The sequence below is a fragment of the Crinia signifera genome, chromosome 3 (genome assembly GCF_055691185.1).
Source record: "Crinia signifera chromosome 3, ASM5569118v1, whole genome shotgun sequence".
NCBI lineage: Eukaryota > Metazoa > Chordata > Amphibia > Anura > Myobatrachidae > Crinia > Crinia signifera.
In genome coordinates, this window is record NC_139219.1 from 317,259,717 (window position 1) to 317,277,885 (window position 18,169).

The following is an 18,169-nucleotide window of genomic DNA, read 5'->3' on the forward strand; positions in this document are numbered from 1 at the left end:
TCACGGGGGTACGTGAAATGCGGGAGCGGGGGCCGCGGTGGTCCGCTGGGGGGTGGAATTGCCGGAAGGGGGTCTGCAAATTGCGGGAGGGGGGGTGGTGTGTGGGGATCCGCGGTTAGCGGGAGGGGGCGGGGGTCCGCAAATCGTGGGCGGGGGCGCGGGGGGGCTTGAATCGTGGGAAGGGGGGTCCGCAAATTGCGGGAGGGGGGTTGTCGGGGTTAGTGAATTGCGGGAGGGGGGGTTGCGGAGGTCCGTGAATTGCGGGAGGGGCGCGTGGGGTGCCGTGAGTCAAGGGGGGGTGGTGCGGGGGTCCGTGAATCACGGGAGGGGTCATGAATCGCAGGAGGCGGGGGTCGTGGGGGGGCTGCGAATCGCAGGAGGGGGGGTGTGGGGGGTTGCCGTGAATTGCATGAGGGGGGCTTGAATCAAGGGAGGGTGGGCGCAGGGGGGTGGTGCGGGGGTCCGTGAATCGCGGGAGGGGGCATGAATCGCGGGAGGGGGGGTCGTGGGGGGTTCCGAATCGCAGGAAGGGGGGTATGGGGGGTGCCGTGAATTGCGTGAGGGGGGCATGAATCGCGGGAGGGGGGGTCCCCGAATGTGTGAATTACGGGGCGGTCGCAAATCGCGAAAGGTGCCGAGGGGGCCCGCAAATCGCGGGAGGGGGGCGCTACGGGGGGTTTCGTGAATTGCGGGAGGGGGGGTCGTGGGGGGTTGCGAATCGCAGGAAGGGGGGTGTGGGGGGTGCCGTGAATTGCGTGAGGGGGGCATGAATCGCGGGAGGTGGGGTCCCCGAATGTGTGAATTAGGGGGCGGTCGCAAATCGCGAGAAGTGCTGAGGGGGCCCGCAAATCGCGGGAGGGGGGCGCTACGGGGGGTTCCGTGAATCGCGGGAGGGGGGTCGCAAATCACAGTAGGGGGGGGGTGCCGTGAATTGCGGGAGGGGGGGTCGCGGGGGGCCCTTTTAATGCCGGGAGGGGGGGACGCAGGGGTCCCGCGAATCGCGGGAGGGAAGGATGCAGGGGTCCTGCGAATCGCGGGAGGGGGCTCGCGGGAGGGCGGGGTCGCTGGGGTCCCGCGATTTGTGGGAGGGTCGCGGGGGTCCCGCGTTTCGCGGGAGGGGGTGGTTGCGGAGGTCCAGCGAATCGCGGGAGGGGGTGGTCGGGTTTGGGACGGATATTAGACAGCACTTACATCGACAGCCATTACATCGACACCATTAGTTCGACAGCTCAATAGGTCGACATGGTTTTAGGTCGACATACCATTAGGTCGACATGTCATTAGGTCGACAGCTCATTAGGTCGACATGTTTTTAGGTTGAAACTGCCATTAGGTCGACAGAGTCTATGTCGACAGTCTAAAGGTCGACATGGGTTTTTTCACTGTTTTTTGGCCGAAATGTCGACACAGTCGACATGGACACAGTTTGAAGTGTACCGCAGCCGCTCGCTATGCTTCGGGCACGGTGCCTCGCTGCGCTCGGCACACTATTTTATTCTCCCACCACGCCCTAGTGGATAGTAGGGCATGAAATACCGCCTGTCGGCACATGTCGGCTCAATAAACAGTGAAAAAACCCATGTCGACCTTTTGACTGTCGACATAGACACAGTCGACCTAATGGCAGTGGCGACCTAAAAACTTGTCGACCTAATGAGATGTCGACCAAATGAGCTGTCGACCTAATGAGCTGTCGACATAATAACATGTCGACCTAATGGTATGTCGACCTAAAACCATGTCGACCTATTGAGGTGTCGAACTAATGGTGTCGATGTAATGGCTGTCGATGTAAGTGCTGTCTAACAATAGTCCGGATACCGTGGTGGTCGCGGGGGTCCCGCGAATCGCGGGAGGGGGGTCGCGGGGGTCCCGCGAATCGCGGGAGGGGGGGTTCGCAGGGGTCCCGCGAATCACGGGAGGGGGGGTCGCGGGAGTCCCGCGACTCGCGGGAGGGTGGAAAGCGGGAGTCCCGCGAATCGCGGGAGGGGGGGTGCGGGGTCCCGCGAATGGCGGGAGGGGGGGTCACGGGGGTCCCGCGAATCGCGGGAGGGGGGTTTGCGGGGGTCCCGCGAATCGCGGGAGGGGGGTCGCGGGGGTCCCGCGATTCGCGGGAGGGGGGGGTCGCGGGGGTCCCGCGAATCGCGGGAGGGGGGTCGCGGGGGTCCTGGCAGAGGGTAGGGATGTGCAGGAGTAATGGTGGATGGTGGCTGTGGAGTAATGGTGGATGGTGGGCGTGTACTGTAGCCCTGGCTGGGCGGGGGGAGGTGATGTCAAGGGGGTGGAACGTCAGACACATGAAAGTGAAACTGTTTTACACAGGAACGTTCTCCACAGGGGTTGAGTGACAGATCTGGCTAAATATATAAGAGATATCTCTTATATATTTAGCCAGATCTGTCACTCAACCCCTGTGGAGAACGTTCCTGTGTAGAACAGTTTCACTTTCATGTGTCTGACGTTCCACCCCCTTGACATCACCTCCCCCCGCCCAGCCAGGGCTACAGTACACGCCCACCATCCACCATTACTCCACAGCCACCATCCACCATTACTCCTGCACATCCCTACCCTCTGCCAGGACCCCCGCGACCCCCCTCCCGCGATTCGCGGGACCCCCCGCGACCCCCCCCTCCCGCGATTTGCGGGAACCCCCGCGGGACCCCCCCTCCCGCGATTCGCGGGACCCCCCCTGACCCCCCCTCCCGCGAATCGCGGGACCCCCGCGACCCCCCCCTCCCGCGAATCGCGGGACCCCCGCGACTCCCCCTCCCGCGATTTGCGGAACCCCCGTGACCCCCCCTCCCGCCATTCGCAGGACCCCGCACCCCCCCTCCCGCGATTCGCGGGACCCCCGCGACCACCCCGGTATCCGGACTATTGTTAGACAGCACTTACATCGACAGCCATTACATCGACACCATTAGTTCGACACCTCAATAGGTCGACATGGTTTTAGGTCGACATACCATTAGGTCGACATGTCATTATGTCGACAGCTCATTAGGTCGACAGCTCATTAGGTCGACAGCTCATTAGGTCGACATGTTTTAGGTCGACACTGCCATTAGGTCGACAGTGTCTATGTCGACAGTCAAAAGGTCGACATGGGTTTTTTCACTGTTTATTGAGCCGACATGTGCCGACAGGCGGTATTTCATGCCCTACTATCCACTAGGGCGTGGTGGGAGAATAAAATAGTGTGCCGAGCGCAGCGAGGCACCGTGCCCGAAGCATAGCGAGCGGCTGCGGTACACTTCAAACTGTGTCCATGTCGACTGTGTCGACATTTCGGCCAAAAAACAGTGAAAAAACCCATGTCGACCTTTTGACTGTCGACATAGACTATGTCGACCTAATGGCAGTGTCGACCTAAAAACATGTCGACCTAATGAGCTGTCGACCTAATGAGCTGTCGACATAATGACATGTCGACCTAATGGTATGTCGACCTAAAACCATGTCGACCTATTGAGCTGTCGAACTAATGGTGTCGATGTAATGGCTGTCGATGTAAGTGCTGTCTAATATCCGTCCCAGACCCGACCACCCCCTCCGGCGATTCACTGGACCTCCGCGACCACCCCCTCCCGCAAAACGCGGGACCCCCGCGACCCTCCCGCAAATCGCGGGACCCCAGCGACCCCTCCCGCGAGCCCCCTCCCGCGATTCGCAGGACCCCTGCATCCTCCCCTCCCGCGATTCGCGGGACCCCTGCGACCCCCCCTCCCGGCATTAAAAGGGCCCCCCGCGACCCCCCCTCCCGCGATTCACGGCACCCCCCCTACTGTGATTTGCGACCCCCCTCCCGCAATTCACGCCGCCCCCTCCCGCGATTCACGGAACCCCCCGTAGCGCCCCCCTCCCGCGATTTGCGGGCCCCCTCGGCACTTCTCGCAATTTGCGACCGCCCCCTAATTCACACATTCGGGGACCCCACCTCCCGCGATTCATGCCCCCCTCACGCAATTCACGGCACCCCCCACACCCCCCTTCCTGCGATTCGCAACCCCTCACGACCCCCCCTCCCGCGATTCACGAAACCCCCCGTAGCGCCCCCCTCCCGCGATTTGCGGGCCCCCTCGGCACCTCTCGCGATTTGCGACCGCCCCGTAATTCACACATTCGGGGACCCCCCCTCCCGCGATTCATGCCCCCCTCACGCAATTCACGGCACCCCCCATACCCCCCTTCCTGCGATTCGGAACCCCCCACGACCCCCCCTCCCGCGATTCATGCCCCCTCCCGCGATTCACGGACCCCCGCACCACCCCCCTGCGCCCACCCTCCCTTGATTCACGCCCCCCTCATGCAATTCACGGCAACCCCCCACACCCACCCTCCTGCGATTCGCAGCCCCCCCACGACCCCCGCCTCCTGCGATTCATGACCCCTCCCGTGATTCACGGACCCCCGCACCACCCCCCCTTGAATCACGGCACCCCACGCGCCCCTCCCGCAATTCACGGACCTCCGCAACCCCCCCTCCCGCAATTCACTAACCCCGACAACCCCCCTCCCGCAATTTGCGGACCCCCCTTCCCACGATTCAAGCCCCCCCGCGCCCCCGCCCACAATTTGCGGACCCCCGCCCCCTCCCGCTAACCGCGGATCCCCACACACCACCCCCCCTCCTGCAATTTGCAGACCCCCTTCCGGCAATTCCACCCCCCAGCGGACCACCGCGGCCCCCGCTCCCGCATTTCACGTACCCCTGTGACAATGGGGGATCCTGTACCACCACAAGCAGGTACCGCCCCTAGGTGGGAAATCCGGCCCTGGCTGCCGCACTGCAGGTTTCCCCACTGCCCTCTGCACCAGCGCCACAACTTTTATCAATGTCTTGCCCACATACCACTATTATACAAACTGTATAGGGCGCAAGAGAGATCCTGATGATATTCGGACCGACAAGCTTTTCGACAAGTTTCTCCGTGTATGTGAATCCCCTCCGTGTATATTTTTGAAAACATAAACCAGAGAAACCAGCAATTAGTTTGAGTTCAGATACATGGAAAGATTTCACAAGTGGAGCGAACAGAAAGAACTGAGGGTGAGCGTACCCCTACTCACTCTATGAGTGGCACTGTACGTGCACGTAGCGTGTACTTTCTCCTGTTGGAATCGATCTTCTCTATTCTCTCTCCTCGCTCCAAAATGATGTGTATATCATGAAAAAAAATAATGAATAGTACTGTGTAAACCCGTTTCCTTCTGGGTATATATGAATTTTTCAATAGAGAAAGTGATTATAGGGCGCACCTCACTCACCCGATCTCAGGGGGAGGTACACATATAAAGGTATCTTTAAATATAGTGAACTTGTGACTCAATTCAATGGTGAAAAAATAGGGCGTACCCCACTCACGGTAGATGTAGATGGTGTAAATGCCCGTAGCAGGTTCTTTTAAGTTTTTTCTCTTTTATCCTGCGGGATATTCTCAATTTTTCTCCAAAATGTGAACATGAAATATAAATAAAAAAACACAATGTGTAATTTCGTCCTAACTGGTCAGCATTTAACCAGGGAACCCCAAATTGGTGTGTGCTGAATCGTACCAGGACTCACTCGTTAGAGGTTTTTATAAAGTATATAAAGGTATCTTTGTGGGGTGTGAATTTTATAGAAGATTCCTCCACCAAGACCAAAGTGCAGAAAATTTTCTTTACCCAGGGGTAGCAGGGTTTAGATGAAGAATGGTGGCGTACCAGACTTACGGGTTCGTAAGGCTTTATGTTCTCATAGCGTTTTCTTTATTGGGCTTATGTTTTTAAACCACACTGGACAATGCTTCATCCAACCATGTGCACCAATTGGTGCAGGATAAGACAAAAAAAGAGATATTTTTGTCTCAGTGTTTTGTGTTCAAAAACAGAGAAGGGGTTATCTGTTTATTCCTTATCAACCGTAAATAAATTTGTTTCTTCTGTCTTTTTAAAAAAAAAAAATTATTTAGACAAGTAGGTAAAAAAAGTTCAATCACCCTTTGATGGTCACACACCATACAACCGGGGGAACACAATTCAAAAAGACCCACACGGTCATATAGAAAAAACAAAGCCGTTTAAAAGCCACAATAATAAGCATCACAAAAAAATAAAAAACATGATAAAAAAATACGTACATCCAATGAAGATTTGTGATAAAAAAGGGGGGTTGATGGCTGCTCACACTCACCAACTGCCGACGCGTTTCGGTGTACAAACACCTTTTTCAAGATGTCCTTTTTTATCACGAATCTTCATTGGATGTATGTATTTTTTTTATCATGTTTTTTATTTTTTTGTGATGCTTATTATTGTGGCTTTTAAACGGCTTTGTTTTTTCTATATGACCGTGTGGGTCTTTTTGAATTGTGTTCCCCCGGTTGTATATATACTTTATAAAAACCTCTAACGAGTGAGTCCTGGTACGATTCAGCACACACCAATTTGGGGTTCCCTGGTTAAATGCTGACCAGTTAGGACGAAATTACACATTGTGTTTTTTTATTTATATTTCATGTTCACATTTTGGAGAAAAATTGAGAATATCCCGCAGGATAAAAGAGAAAAAACTTAAAAGAACCTGCTACGGGCATTTACACCATCTACATCTACCGTGAGTGGGGTACGCCCTATTTTTTCACCATTGAATTGAGTCACAAGTTCACTATATTTAAAGATACCTTTATATGTGTACCTCCCCCTGAGATCGGGTGAGTGAGGTGCGCCCTATAATCACTTTCTCTATTGAAAAATTCATATATACCCAGAAGGAAACGGGTTTACACAGTGCTATTCATTATTTTTTTTCATGATATACACATCATTTTGGAGCGAGGAGAGAGAATAGAGAAGATCGATTCCAACAGGAGAAAGTACACGCTACGTGCACGTACAGTGCCACTCATAGAGTGAGTAGGGGTACGCTCACCCTCAGTTCTTTCTGTTCGCTCCACTTGTGAAATCTTTCCATGTATCTGAACTCAAACTAATTGCTGGTTTCTCTGGTTTATGTTTTCAAAAATATACACGGAGGGGATTCACATACACGGAGAAACTTGTCGAAAAGCTTGTCGGTCCGAATATCATCAGGATCTCTCTTGCGCCCTATACAGTTTGGAAATCTCAATTTTGTATTGTATTGTATCTTGTCTGGTTGTTGGGTGATAGCCGCGAGTGAGTACGAATTGAGGGCAGCAAAGCGCTAAACAGGGGTCTGATTCTATACCATCTATTGTTTCTGTACCACTATTATACAGCCTCCTGCTCTCATGCACGCTCACTCCCTCCCAGTGGGAGGAGACGCTCACCCACTGCCGGGAGCTGCATACTGTCCCCCACCCTCCTCCAGTTCTAGGGATGCCCATCGACCATCAATGATTTTCAAATAATCGATGGTTTATGGCCGATGTTGAATACTTTTGCCATCAATGTGGGAGGACACTGCCCTGCCTCCTGTTCTCCTGCCCCGTAACTTCCGCCAGTGGAGACCCGCTCACCCTGTGTTGCCCACATTCCCCTATCATGCTTTACCGCCCAGCCTCCTGCTCTCATGCACCCTAACTCCCACCCAGTCGGAGGAGACACTGACTCCTGTATTTCTGTGCTGCCACGCTGGACCCTCACCCACTGACAGAAGCTGCACAGTGTCCACCACCCTCTTTAGTCCCCCGTACCCACACACCCCTATCACTACCCAGCTTCCTGCTCTCCTGAACCGTAACTTCCACCACTGGGTAATCGCTGACGCTGTGTTGCCCACATACCCCTATCATGCCTCATATCCCAGCCTCCTGCTCTCATGCACCCTAACTCCCACCCAGTAGGAGGAGACACTGACTCAGGGCCACCGTCCGGTACTCCTGTGCTGCCACGCTGGACCCTCACCCACTGCCAGAAGCTGCAATACAGGGCATCTTTCATACAATTCTAACCATATTTCTCACAATACAAATGTTCACAAATTAAGGGGCGTAGCCCCTTACGCCGGTGTGAAGAGCGCCCGTAGGGCGCGATGAATCACCTAGTATATATATATATATATATATATATATATATTTACACAGTATATATATACATATATATATATAAACAGCAGGTATGGGGACTCAGCCGCAAGCTGAGATGGTCCAAAGCACGGCACTACAGGATATGTGCAACGCGATTTTATTAAGCCACATATATATATTTATATATATACATGTACATCAAGATCAACGTACGAACGTATTTAATGGTTGCTGCACATACTGTAAATGGGTCAAACTGCTATTGTAGGGGATGTCTGCGCTCATTCATACAATATCAGCATATAATTGTCACAAAATACTCGATATTCATAATTTGCTAGATAATGAGGTTTACAACCAGGGTGAGCAGCGGTCACAAAATATTGATCGATTAGGAATGTAGAAATTTAAATTGAATTGTTTAACTTTGTAGTGCTGCATGTAACTGACAATCAGAATCTTAGTTGTTCTAAAATGTATGTCTTACTTGAGCTGCAGATCCTAAAGAAATATCAGACTCGGTAGCTGTAATTTATAGGAGTCACCAGAAGCTTAACCCCTTCCTGACACAGCCAGTTTTTGCCTTCCTGACAGAGCCCTTTTTTTCAAATCTGACATGTCTCACTTAAGTGGGGATAACTTTTTTTTGCTTTTACTTATCCCAGTGATTTTGAGATTGTTTTCTCGTGACACATTGTACTTCAAGTTAGTGGTAAATTTTCGTCGATACAGTCTGTGTTTTTTTGTGAAAAATACCAAAATGTCGTAAAAAAATGGAAAATTTAGCAATTTGCAAAAAGTTAAATTTTCTGCTTGTGAGACAAATAATCTTACCACTCAAAATAGTTAATAACTAACATAGACCATATGTATACTTTATGTTGCCATCATTATTTCAACCTCATTTTCATTTTTTTGGACACTAGGAGGCTTAAAATATGAATAGCAAATTCTCAAATTTTCAAGAAAATTTCAAACACTGATTTTTTTAGGGACCAGTTCAGTTCTGATGTGACTTTGAGGGACTTGTATGTGAGACACACCCATAAATGATGCCATTTCAAAAACTACACCCCTCACAGTATTCAAAACAGCATTTTGGAAGTTTGTTAACCCTTTAGGTGTTTCACAGGAATTAAAACAAAGTGTAGGTGAAATTTCAAAACTTCATTTTTTTTGCAGATTTTCAATTTTAATACATTTTTCTAAGGAACACAGTAGATTTTACTAGAGAAATGTGACTAAAAATTGATTCCCCCAATTCTTTTGTTTTCATAAATATCCTATATGTGGCCCTAGTGTGCACGTTGACCAAACCACAGGCTTCATAATAGAAGGAGCACCTACTTGATTTTGGAGCCTCCTTTTTATGAGATTATTTTTTAGGCACCATGTAGGTTTCTAGGCACCATAAGATGCTAAAAGTTAGGAACCTCCCCCACAAGTGACCCCATTTTGCAAACTACACCCTTCAGGGAATTCATCTAGGGGTATAGTGTACATTTCAAACCCCCAGGGGTTTCACCAATTTTGATACAACTGGGCTGTGAAAATGAAAAAATTTAATTTTTCATTTTCACAGCTCAGTTGTATCAAAATTGGTGAAACCCCTGGGGGTTTGAAATGTACACTATACCCCTAGATGAATTCCCTAAAGGGTGTAGTTTGCAAAATGGGGTCACTTGTGGGGGGGTTCCACTGTATGGGTGCTTCAGGGGTCATTCAACCAGAATCTGTGCTGCAAAATCCAAATATCACTCCTTCCCTTCTGAGTCCTGCCATGCACCCAACTGGTATTTTTTGGTCACATGTGAGGCATTGCCATACTCGGGAGAAATTGGGGCACAGATTTTGGGGTGCTTTGTCTCCTTCATTCCTTGTGAAAATGAAAAATTTTGAGCCAGATCTGCATTTTTGTGTAAAAAAATGTAATTATATATATATATATATATATATATATATATATATATATGTGTATATATGTATATATATATATATGTGTATATATATATATATATATATATATATGTGTATATATATATATATATATATATACACACATATATATACACACACATATATATATATATAATTCAGTACATTACATGTTATTTTATTTATTTTATTTGTGCTGCGGCTGGCGGGGGGGTGGGAGGGGGGGAGCGCTGCGTGCGCTGCGGCTGCCGGAAGGAGGGACTGCAGGGACTGCCGGGTGAGCTGCCGGGTGAGCTGCCGGGTGGGTGGGAGGGGGGGCTGGCGATCGATCGGTGGTGATTGGTGCTGTACTTAACAGCACCGATCACCACCGATCACTGTGTTACCGAGCGGCTTAGCTGCCGGTATCACAGGAAACGCTGTGATTGACTGTTCACATTTGAACAGCCAATCACAGCGATCGCCGACGGGGGGGGGCATCCCTGCCCCCCCTGGGCAGCGAGGAGGGATGTCTGCTGTCAGGGACAGCAGACATTTCCAAACTGTCACCGCGTCTATAGACGCGGGGACAGTTTAAAGCCATGACGTATATATACGTCATGTGTCGGGAAGTACATCCCGGCCATGACGTATATATACGTCAAATGTCGGGAAGGGGTTAATAGTGGTGGATCTTAAAAAAATTATGGGAACATGTTGATTACAGACAAGTCCTGGCCATATTTTGACAAGTTTATGCTGATATCTGACCTATGGCCCTGATTCTGGCTTGCTCAGTAGGTCTGTGAACATTGCAGCTCACCAAGCTCCAGAGACCCCACCTGTCCGAAACCCCCCCCCCCCCCCCCCCCCCCGCCACCACATATTCCCCTCGGTAACAAATGATTTCTCCTGCCTTCGCAAATAAAAGTCAGAACTTCTCGAAAACAGGGCGGGCAGCTGATGTCCTGTGAGGTCAGCCACCTGACCCAAGCAGGCATCGGCCTGTCCGCATACCCATTTTCATGGGGATGCCCATAAAACGCTGGGTGCACCCATGGTCAAGTCCCATTACTGGCACCGTCTGCCCTTGGCGATGTTTGCTAACGGCTTGGCGACTATGTGACACCAAAGCCATTCCCAAAAGAGGAGCTGCACATACACATCATAGACGATGCGCATGCACAGTCCACAAAACTTCGGGACAGAGCCGAACTCGCTAAAAAGTTAGTGAATCAAAATGAACCCCTGTGTATGGCACTGCGAACCAAGTGTGGCGTCTTTATAAATAAAATAATAATAATATTGCTTGGGTAGTCTTTTTGTTTTGCAAATTTAGGGAACAACAATGGGTACCCGTTTTGCCCCAAGATACACAAAACTCTTCATGAGCTACTAGAAAAATAGAAATGTTTGGAATAATTATCCCTTAAAGCGCATAGTCATAATTTGGGGAAGGTATATTGATAACATTATCTATTACACGACTCACACAGCCAGTGACTTTCAATTAATAAATAATATTAATACCAAAACATATTGAAATCAATACATGAAATAACACTGGGATAGCTATCAAGGTTATGCAATGTGAACATTATTTTATTTTTATAATACTGTAAATTTATAGCAATTAAATCATATTTAACATTTCAACCTGCTTTAAAGAATATACAGGCAATAAGCTTGCTTCAAGCATTGATAGTACTACCCTATGTATCTTTCTAATGCCTGATATGCCACCTGGGATTCCATGCATGCTGATTCATGACAATGCACATCTTATACATTATAGGAAAAACCTAGTCCTGAGTTGTATTTCACTAATGACAATCTACTAGCACTGGTGATGGACCTCTTTGGTGCCGGCATGGAGACGACTTCCACCACTCTGAGATGGGGCCTTCTGCTGATGATGAAATACCCAGAAATCCAAAGTACAGTAAAATTTATATTAAAGGGGACAGAGGGTCACTTAAGAAATCTGTTATTAATGCTTCATCTTATTTAAGGGGGCAGCACGGATGGTGTAATGGTAAGCATTACTGCCTCACAGCACTGAGGTCAGGGGTTCGACCCACACCATGGCTCTAACTGTGAAGAGTTTGTATATTCTCCCCATGCTTGCGTGGGTTTACTCTGGGTACTCCGGTTTCCTCCCACAATCCAAAAATATACAGATAGGTTAATTGGCTTCCAACAAAATTAACCCTAGAATGTCTGTGTGTGCATGTACATGCGGTAGGGAATATAGATTGTAAGCTCAACTGGGGCAGGGACTGATGTGAATGTTCAAATATTCTCTGTAAAGCGCTACGGAATATGTGTGCGCTATATAAGAAACTGTTAATAAATAAATATATTTAACAAGAGGGCTGCCACTGATAAACTCCAGATACAGGTATCTCCTGTGGTCCCTCTAAGTTTGCTTGTTACCTCTTGGAACTAGGGAGTAGTGTCTTAAGATGGTGTCACCTAGAACCTTCAATGGCTGGCCATCTGCATATTCCTAGAATGCATGGGCGGATTGGCCATTGACCTTACGGGTAAGATTCCCGGTAGGCCAATGCACCTGTGAGGCCACTTATCAACCAGTCACTTATTTTTTTTTATCTGACCCTGAGCTGAGTAGTGGTCCAGTGCCTCTCCTGTCTCACAGCCACACAACATTTGCCATTTGCTGATGCTGCCATTACTCCTGTAAGGCGGGTGCCCATCTATATCCATTGTGACATCTGTTATTAATCCCACCTATTCTGGTATTGGCTCCATCCAAGGTCATCTCAACATAAGAGTGGGCCCCAGTGCAAAATAATTTGAGCCCCCCACACGCACACCTACTGTATGTGCAGCAGCAGTAGCGTCGTCCAGACAGCGGCAATGATAGGTGATCCGGACAGCAGGGGCTGGGAGCTTGTAGCGCTATTTGCCAGGCGGGAAGCGCTGCTGATTTTTAAAAGACTGGCCGGACACTGATTGGCCAGACAGTCAGCCAATCAGCATCCGGCCAGTCTTTTAAAAATCAGCAGCGCTTCCCGCCTGGCAAATAGCGCTTCAAGCTCCCAGCCTCTGCTGCCTGGATCCCTGCTGTCTGGAGGCCACTACAGGATCCGGGCAAAGGCATTAAGACAGTGGGGATCCAGCAGCAGTGGCTTGGGAGCTTGTAGCGTTATTTGCCGGATGGCATGGCGGGAAGTGCTGCTGAATTTGAAAAGGCTGGCCGGACGCTGATCTGCTGAGCATCAGGCCAATCAGTGTTCGGCCAGTCTTTTTAAAAAAGCAGTTCTTCCTTCCCGGCCAGACTCCCAGCAAATAGCGCTATAAGCTTCCAGCTCCCACTGCCCACCGCCGCAGCCACAGCAGCTCCCTGGGGCAGTGCCATCTTCCCCACTGGGATGGGCCCCTAGAATCCTTGGGCCCCTGGGCAACTGCCCATTAAGCCAAATTGGAAAGATGGCACTGGCTCTGTCTACATTTGATTTAGTGCTGCCAACGTGAGGCCACGTTTTGAAATTTTTCCAGGACCACTTTTAGATCCCAATCTAAAATGCTACTTAAGATCAAAAATTAGCTGGTGGTGAGGACCTCATAGAAATTTTCAGAAAAAAAATATATAGCAGGATGCACATAGCAGATCCTTAACCCCTTCCCGACATTTGACGTATATATACGTCATGGCCGGGATGTACTTCCCGACACATGACGTATATATACGTCATGACTTTAAACTGTCCCCGCGTCTATAGACGCGGTGACAGTTTAAACTTGTCTGCTGTCCCTGACAGCAGACATGTCGCAGCGTTTTCCTGTGTTACCGGCGAATCAGACGCTCGGTAACACAGGTGTCAATCACCTCACCCCACCTGCCCCCAAGGCTGTGATTGGTCCGTCGGACCGACGGACCAATCACAGCCAAGGCGCGTCATTTAAACTAACGGTGACTGCGCTGCAGACGCCATTCCAGTCTGGAATTGCGTGCAGAGCGGTCACTCGGCCATACCTGAACCTTGCCTGATACTTACCTGATCACCGCTGATCACCGCTGGTAGCGTGCTGCCAGCAGCTGGATGCTTCCTGGATCTTGTGACTTCCTGTGTCCTGCTGCTGCAGTGTCATAGAGTCACAGATCGTGAGAGATAGTGACAGATAGTGACAGAGAGTGACAGGGAGTGATAGAGAGTGATAGAGAGTGCTAAATTTTGTGTCTGCTGCACCCCTTTTGTGCTGATCAGTATATCTGTGCTGATCAGCAACTTTTTGGTTTTTTTTTTTTTATATATATACCTGTCAGTTGCACCAAAGGTTGTGCTGCCTGTGCAACTGACTGCTGCCCCCCCTGCTGCCCCCCCTTTTGTGCTGATCAGTTTAAATTAATTAACTGATCAGCAACTTTTTGGGGGTCCAGGGTTTTTTTTTTTTATATATATACCCTGTCAGGTTGCACCCGTGTGTGCCTGCTGCCCCTCACTGCTAATCAGTGTTGCATCACTGCATCACTGATCTGCAGTTTTTTTTTTTTTTTTTGGAGAGTGCAGTGGGGTTTTGTTTTTACACCCACGTTGCTTTTGTGGGTGTCCTGTGGCCGCTGATCAGTGACGTACATCACTGAACAGCATTTTTGGCACAGGGTTGATATAATTTTTTGGTACTTGTGGAGTATCACGGCTCCCACGACCTGCATCGTATGCAGATCGTATGCTAAAAATCGCATCGCATCGCATCGCATCGCATGTGGCATACGATGCGATGCGATGTTTTACCGATTTTTGACTATTTTAGCTCAAAAATCGTATGCCATCGCATAACATCGTATGCCATATGTAGTGGCATACGATGTCATACGATGCGATACGATGTTTTACCGATTTTTGAGCAAAAATGGTCAAAAATCGGTAAAACATCGGATAACATCGTATGCCATATGTAGTGGCATACGATGTCATACGATGCGATACGATGTTTTACCGATTTTTGAGCAAAAATGGTGAAAAATCGGATAACATCGTATGCCATATGTAGTGGCATACGATGTCATATGATGCGATACGATGTTTTACCGATTTTTGAGCAAAAATCGTGAAAAATCGGTAAAACATCGCATGGCATCGTATGCCATCGATGCGATACGATGTTTTACCGATTTTTGAGCCATTTTAGCTCAAAAAACGTATGCGATCGCATCGGATGCCATACGATGGCATCCGATGCCATGCGATGGCACCCGATTTTGCACTGAAATGCATCAGAATGCATTGAAATGTGTATTAAAGTAGTGAAATGCCCCCAAATGCCATTTTTCATAGTGCACCACCCCCACTATCAACGTCAACCCGAAGCGTGGCGAGCGCAGCGAGCCCGCGAGGGGCGGCAGTACGCGTCCTACGACCTTTTCATACCCCCACTATCCACGTCGGCGTGGAGTTGAGAATAGAATAGTGTGGCGAGCGCAGCGAGCCACCGAGCCCGAAGCGTGGCGAGCGCAGCGAGCCCCGCGAGGGGACGCGGATACCTTCACAGCTATACGCGTCTCCTCGCGGGCTTTACAGGTATCCGCGTCCCCTCGCGGGGCTCGCTGCGCTCGCCACGGGTGCCATCGCATGGCATCGGATGCCATCGTATGGCATCCGATGCGATCGCATACGTTTTTTGAGCTAAAATGGCTCAAAAATCGGTAAAACATCGTATCGCATCGATGGCATACGATGCCATGCGATGTTTTACCGATTTTTCACCATTTTTGCTCAAAAATCGGTAAAACATCGTATCGCATCATATGACATCGTTTGCCACTACATATGGCATACGATGTTTTACCGATTTTTCACAATTTTTGCTCAAAAATCGGTAAAACATCGTATCGCATCGTATGACATCGTATGCCACTACATATGGCATACGATGTTATCCGATGTTTTACCGATTTTTGACCATTTTTGCTCAAAAATCGGTAAAACATCGTATCGCATCGTATGCCACTACAAATGGCATACGATGCCATGCGATGGCATACGATTTTTGAGCAAAAATGCTCAAAAATCGGTAAAATATCGTATCGCATCGTATGACATCGTATGCCACTACATATGGCATACGATGCCATGCGATGGCATACGATTTTTGAGCAAAAATGCTCAGAAATCGGTAAAACATCGCATCGCATCGTATGCCATCGTATGCCACTACATATGGCATACGATGCCATACGATGGGAGCCGTGATACTCCACAAGTACCAATTTTTTTTCTGCAGTTTTTTTAAATTGTTTTTTTTTTTGGAGAGTGCTGTGGTTTATTACACCCACGTTGCTTTTGTGGGTGTCCTGTGGCCGCTGATCAGTGACGTACATCACTGAACAGCATTTTTGGCACAGGGTTGATATCATTTTTTTTCTGCAGTTTTTTTAAATTGTTTTTTTTTTTTGGAGAGTGCTGTGGTTTATTACACCCACGTTGCTTTTGTGGGTGTCCTGTGGCCGCTGATCAGTGACGTACATCACTGAACAGCATTTTTGGCACAGGGTTGATATCATTTTTTTTCTGCAGTTTTTTTAAATTGTTTTTTTTTTGGAGAGTGCTGTGGTATTTTTTTTTTAAATAGTTTTTACACCCACGTTGCTTTTGTGGGTGTCCTGTTGCCTTTGAGCGCTGTTCAGTGACGGACGTTACTGACCAACATCTGTGCTCAATTTTTGGTGCAGGACCTTTTTTTTTTTTTTTTTAACCCCTTCAATTTTTTTTTTTTTTTATTGGGATCAAATTCCTGTATAAAGTATTTTTTTTTCTGCACTACATACACACTACACACTACATACCCCCCGTGTTGAAATAAAGTTTGTACTCCCCCTACACTATACACGTGTTGAAACATTACACTTACAGAAACACAAAAAGAAAAATGGCATCCCAAATGTCATCCCAAATGTCATCCCAGTCATCCAGAAGAATGTATTCAGCGGAGGAGGCATATGCCATGCTTGCCTCTGACTCTGACACAGCCAGTGATGCAAGCGGGGAATTTGAAGGATTCGTCTTAAGCTCCTCTTCCTCCTCTAGTGATGAGGGACCCCCTCAAAGACGCCCCCATAGAGCAGCTGAGACCCCCCCCAAATGATTGATCCCGTATGGACCCCACCACCAGACAATTTTGAGCCCCAGGTTCCTGAGTTTTTGGCCATCCCAGGAATCCAATTTGATTCAACAGGTCTCAGAGAAATTGACTTTTTCAAATTATTTTTCTCTGATGATTTTATAAATTTAATGGTGGACCAAAGTAATTTATATGCCCAGCAGTTTATTGCTCAAAACCCCACGTCATCATTTGCTAGGTGGACCCCTGTAGATGCAGTAGAGATGATGACGTTTTGGGGTCTGGTGTTACATATGGGCATAGTAAAAAAGCCAGAAATTAGGCAATATTGGAGTACAGATGTTCTGTACAGCACCCCATTTTACCGTATGGCCATGACTCGGACTCGTTTTGAGACAATCCTTAAATTTTTACATTACACCGATAATGCACAGTGCCCACCCAGAGATGATTCCACCTTTGACCGGCTATTCAAAGTCAGGCCGGTCATTGATCATTTCAGTGCCAAATTTGCAGAGATGTACATCCCTGAAAAATTTATTTGTATCGACGAGTCCCTTATACATTTTAAAGGAAGGGTTAAATTCCGCCAGTACCTTCCCAGTAAGAGGGCAAGGTATGGCATAAAAATGTATAAACTGTGTGAAAGCACCTCAGGGTACACCCACAGGTTTAGGGTATATGAAGGGAAGGATTCAAGAATTGAACCGCCAGAATGCCCCCCCTCCCTCGTAGGTGTTAGTGGAAAAATTGTCTGGGATTTAGTGCACCCCTTCCTGGATAAAGGTTATCACCTCTATGTGGATAACTTTTACACTAGCATCCCCCTGTTTAAGGCCCTTGGTTCAAGAGGTACAGCAGCTTGCGGTACTGTGCGCAAGAACCAAAGAGGCCTCCCAAAAACGCACATTGCCCAAGTACTGAGAAGGGGTGAAAGCAGGGCACAATCCACCGAAAATATGTTGTTGGTCAAATATAAGGACAAGAGGGATGTCCTTATACTGACAACAATTCATGGAGACAGTACCACCTCTATCCCTGTACGAGGTACCAGTACCCACACCTCAAAACCTAATTGTATCCTGGATTACAATAGGTACATGGGCGGAGTGGATCTTTCAGATCAGGTACTGAAGCCGTACAGTCCCATGCGGAAAACAAAAATCTGGTACAAG

General features: G+C 48.6%; 1 protein-coding gene across 1 annotated transcript in view; it reads left to right on the forward strand.

The window, feature by feature from the left end:
- LOC146064815 (cytochrome P450 2K4-like) overlaps positions 1-18,169 on the forward strand; it is a 60,029-nt gene that overhangs the window by 25,408 nt on the left and 16,452 nt on the right. Inside the window, exon 7 of the mRNA XM_083178710.1 lies at positions 11,704-11,845. Coding sequence (XP_083034836.1) covers positions 11,704-11,845 — 142 coding nt within the window. The remainder of the gene's footprint in view (positions 1-11,703; positions 11,846-18,169) is intronic.